This window comes from Thermobia domestica, chromosome 8 (genome assembly GCF_964235325.1).
Source record: "Thermobia domestica chromosome 8, izTheDome1.hap1.1, whole genome shotgun sequence".
In the NCBI taxonomy this organism is placed as follows: domain Eukaryota; kingdom Metazoa; phylum Arthropoda; class Insecta; order Zygentoma; family Lepismatidae; genus Thermobia; species Thermobia domestica.
In genome coordinates this window covers 73242338-73246568 of record NC_137461.1, presented here as the reverse complement: position 1 = coordinate 73246568, position 4231 = coordinate 73242338, and the positions used below count along the sequence as shown (strand labels likewise).

Sequence of the window (4231 nt, the reverse complement as noted above, 5' to 3'; positions counted from 1 at the left end):
CAAGGGACAGTGTCACAGGCGCGGCCTAATAAGAAAATTATTATTCCTTTCTTCAAGTGTCTTGCATCTAAAATGTTACATGTAATTTTTCACTTTTTTAATTTTTTTTACCAGCTAGCCTACGCTAGCTACTACCCGAAGAGGGTTACGCCCTCTGTAGGGAAAGAGATGTTTAGTATATTCTGCTATTCAGAAAGCAATGGTTGGGCTATGGGTAGTTACAGAAAACTTTATTATTCAAACTTTCACAGTCATTATGGCCTTTAACCATAATCATGAGGAAAGGTAAATGCACAAACTGCAGTGAGGGAAAACCATAACTGTAAGTGATATGATGTGGAATGATGAAATGAAGTGCGAAACTCACTACAACACATAGGTTTTGTTAGTTGAACAAATACTGGTTATCTTCTCGCCTAGGGGCAGCGCTAGGCATCAATGAGGACAGAGAAGCCCTGTTAGTACACAAGGTGTCACTGTGCATATGATGGCCATATGTGAGGTAGATGAGCGGCTGTAGTGTATGGCTCGTAGTAGACGGCGTCAGGGTGGTCTGGAGGTAGAGTGTAATGGTACAAAGTGAATAGTAATGAGAGCGGAGGGAACGCAGCGGCAACGGGAGAGGTACTTCGGGCATGATCGTCAAAAGTTTGCTGAAGAAGTGGATGATTGTTGTGCAGGCGCTGGGTGATATATTTAGTGCGTAATGTTTCTAAATGATATAAAATATGCGGAAATGTAAGTCTATGATAGAGATCTTGAGTGGGACTTGGTAATTTGATACGATAAGCAATTCGCAAGGCATGACGTTCCAAGATGCATAATTTCTCATAGTATGAGGTCGGAGCAGATATCCAAGCTGTAAATCCGTACGTCAAAATCGGGCGGAGGAAAACTTTGTAAGTGTTAGGAAGTGTATGAGTATGGAGTCCCCAGGTAGTTCCAGCAAGACCTTTCAGAAGATTGAGGCGAGAGTACGCCTTCTTGGAGATATCTTTCAGATGTGGTGTCCAGGTTAGTTGATGATCGAAGGTTACTCCTAGATATTTGACACTGCGAGTAGGTTTTAAAGGTACATCTTGTACAGAGAGGTGTAAGAGTGTTGGATTGCGATGTACACGTGAACGATGCTTCGGGGCAAGAAATACAATACATTGAGTTTTCGCTGGGTTTATTATCAGTCGCCAGTGGGAGCACCAATCAACAAAGGCGTTGATAGCATCCTGGAGAGCCAGATTAAGCTGATGAATTGTTTTGCCCATCGCAAAAAGTGCAGCGTCATCAGCATACTGAAAGAGCTTAACAGTATCTGGGATTGCTGGGAAGTCGGAAACGAATAGAATATATAGTTAGGGCGACAAAGATGATACTTGGGGAACTACAGAATGAAGAAAAATAGGAAATGAAAAGCTAGTGTTGATACAGACATAAGCCAATCGACAGCTAAGAAAATTAAAGATGAATCGAAGGTAAGCAATAGGCAGGCGGAGCTGTTTGAGTTTATAGATGAGAGCGGGATGCCAGACCTTGTCGAAAGCCTTCTCGAGATCAAACAGGACCATGCAGGACGGGTTGCCTGTGTTAAAGTGAGTATAGATGGAATTTGAGAGGCGGAGCAATTGGTCATTAATGCTGAAATAAGGTCTGAAACCAGCTTGCTCGAGTGGGATGACGTCGTGATGTGCCAAGTATGAATGAAGACGTTTGACAATGATGCGTTAGTTGAATAGGACGGTATGAGCTAACAGAAGCAACAGGTTTATGTGGTTTGAGAAACATAAGAGTCTTCGAAGTTTTCCAGTCAGCAGCTACAAAGCCAGTGCGAAGAATAAAGGTAAAGATGTGACAAAGCAGATATAATACTACGTACGGACTTTCTTTAATGTCTCTATATGTAATAGAATCCATGCCAGGGCTGTATTACGTCTGTGAGCTACAACTCAATTGATGTCACATATAGAGATCGGTGTAGTAAGAGGATTGTTTTCAGGCAGAGGGTGATTAACATTAGGCTGTAGATGAGGAGAATCCAGATTGAGTTTGTCGACTGGATGAGAACGATGTGGAATTTCAGGTGCGAGAGGCATAAAGATGTCCTGGAGATATCTTGCAAATGCATTGGCCTTGTCTGTATCAGTGTGCAGCGGAGTATTGTTGTCGATAAGAGGATATGTTATACGAGTATTTTGACCTGTAAGCTGTCGGAATCTTTTCCAATACTGAGTGGGATGTGAAAGTGAGCCGAGATTGTTGCAAGCTTTGACCCAGCATCGTAATTTGTAAGCCTTAAGATAGTTGTGCACCGTTCTTTGCAACTGCCTGTAATGATGAAGAGAGTCAAGGTTGCCAGTGGCAGCAAAATCTCGATAAAACTGCCGGGACCATTTGATCAGTGGTAAGTATTGAGGAGGTAAAGAGGGTCGAAAAGTCAAAACTGTTGACTTAGGGATATATTTGTCTGTGGCGTTATGGATAACATTAACTAGAGAATCCAAAGTTTCAGAAAGTTCTGATTCTGTAGTTGGTGGATGTAAATGATGAAGATGATCCTGAAGATACGATCTGTAAGCTGTCCAATTTGCTTTATCGTAACGATAGACAGTACGGGGAGGAGAAGACTGAGAAGTCATAGTTACACGAGTCTGAATGTCTAGTTTGATTGGAGCATGATCGCTACCAATGAGATCAAGAACGTTAACACAACTAGGATGTGATATGTTGTTCGAAACAATAACTATATCTGGAGTAGTTTGACTCGCGGGACAAGTCGGTTTTGGAAGTGGTAGCGTCACTCCAGTAGTATGACTGGTGATGTAGTTGAGGAAACGGTCCCGTTGCGTATGTGTCCGGCTATGTAAATTCACATCTGCCATAATTATGTAGGTGCGGAAGGTATTGGAGATATACTGAAAGAAGCTGAACGGAATATCATGCCCAGGACGGATGTATATAGTTGCTACAGTCACATACAATTCATGATAATATAATGATGTGATTAGGTATTCAGGAAGATTAGACAGAGTCTGAGAGTGACTACGAAATGGGATAGAAGGTGAAAACCCAATCGCTACTCCCCCGTTGGCTCGCCTAGCAAGGAAAGTGCTATCTTGGCGTAACAGTTGGAAGCGAGGTATGCGGCATGACAATCTGGATGTGAGATGTGTCTCATTAAGGATAAAGGCATGGATTTTTTCTTCGAGTAAAAGTGCTTCGAAGAGCGGCTTATGCTGTGGTAAAGAACGGATGTTTAAGAACAAAAAGGAGAGCGCCATAATGCAGAGAATGGTGACAGGATAGCTGTTAAACCTCCGTTTCGAGTACATTTGAGTGATAATAGACGACATTGCCGGAATATGTTGGATAGATATTGGCGTGGAAAATTGCCTTAGCCGCGATTTGAATTTGTTGGGCGATGTGATCTCGAAGGAATGGATGGATATTTTGTAGCGAGAAGGTAAGAAATGTGAGAAGCTGATGGACAGTTACAGGTTGCTGTAAAGCTGGATTGGCGGGTGGTTGGATTTGGTCCGGTATGCGTAATGGTGCCACAGTCTCTGGCTTTGTTGGTTCAGGAGCTGGTTTGGATCGGCATTTGTAACTGTATGTAGGGTGAGAATGATCTTGACATGTGGAGCAGGTTGGAGGTGATTGTAAATTTGTACAGCTTCTTGTAGGGTGAAGGCCGGAACAATAACCACATTTGAATGGATTTTTACATTGGGATGTAGAGTGCTGACCATAGACCTGACACCGTTCACAGCGAATGGGTAAAGGAGCGGAGGTGCGTGATGGTTCAACACGATGGCGTTGTTTATAGATATAGGCGCCACGGGTGAGTAACTCATCGATAGTCTGTTGAGAGTTTGTGAGAACCCGCACCATGTATGTCAACCCATGATCGTTTTTGATTCGGATACATTTTATGATATTGTGCCCTTCCAGTTTAAGTTCTTCAAAGACCTCCTTGTCACTATAGCTCGGATCTACCCCTCGTATAACGACAGACAATGTTGGTGATTTCCTCGGTGGTGGTCGCTGTTTCGGGCGTTGGTCGCTAAGCTTTGTCATGGTTGATTTGGAGTCAAAAATCTCAAAGCTGCACTTGTTCTGTGTCGTACGGAGAAACTCCGGGTCAGGCGTCTTCATAATCATGCCATTCCTAGTCTTGACTATTTGAGTGATGTTCGCCCGAGGCATGTATTTTGTGATCTGTACTAAAAGTAGCTTTGTA

The 4231-nt window shown here is 43.0% G+C and overlaps 1 protein-coding gene across 1 annotated transcript; it reads right to left on the bottom strand.

Annotated features, from left to right (window-relative positions):
* Window positions 1-1940: 1940 nt before the first annotated feature.
* LOC145692162 (uncharacterized) lies at window positions 1941-3272 on the bottom strand. The gene has a single exon (XM_081767460.1). It carries the CDS (start codon window positions 3270-3272, stop codon window positions 1941-1943), a length of 1332 nt encoding a protein of 443 aa, XP_081623586.1.
* Between the last annotated feature and the right edge of the window lie 959 nt (window positions 3273-4231).

What these genes read in the sequence shown, in the direction of transcription:
- LOC145692162 (XM_081767460.1), bottom strand. Translation starts at nt 3,272, where the DNA reads ATGGCGCTCTCCTTTTTGTTCTTAAACATCCGTTCTTTACCACAGCAT.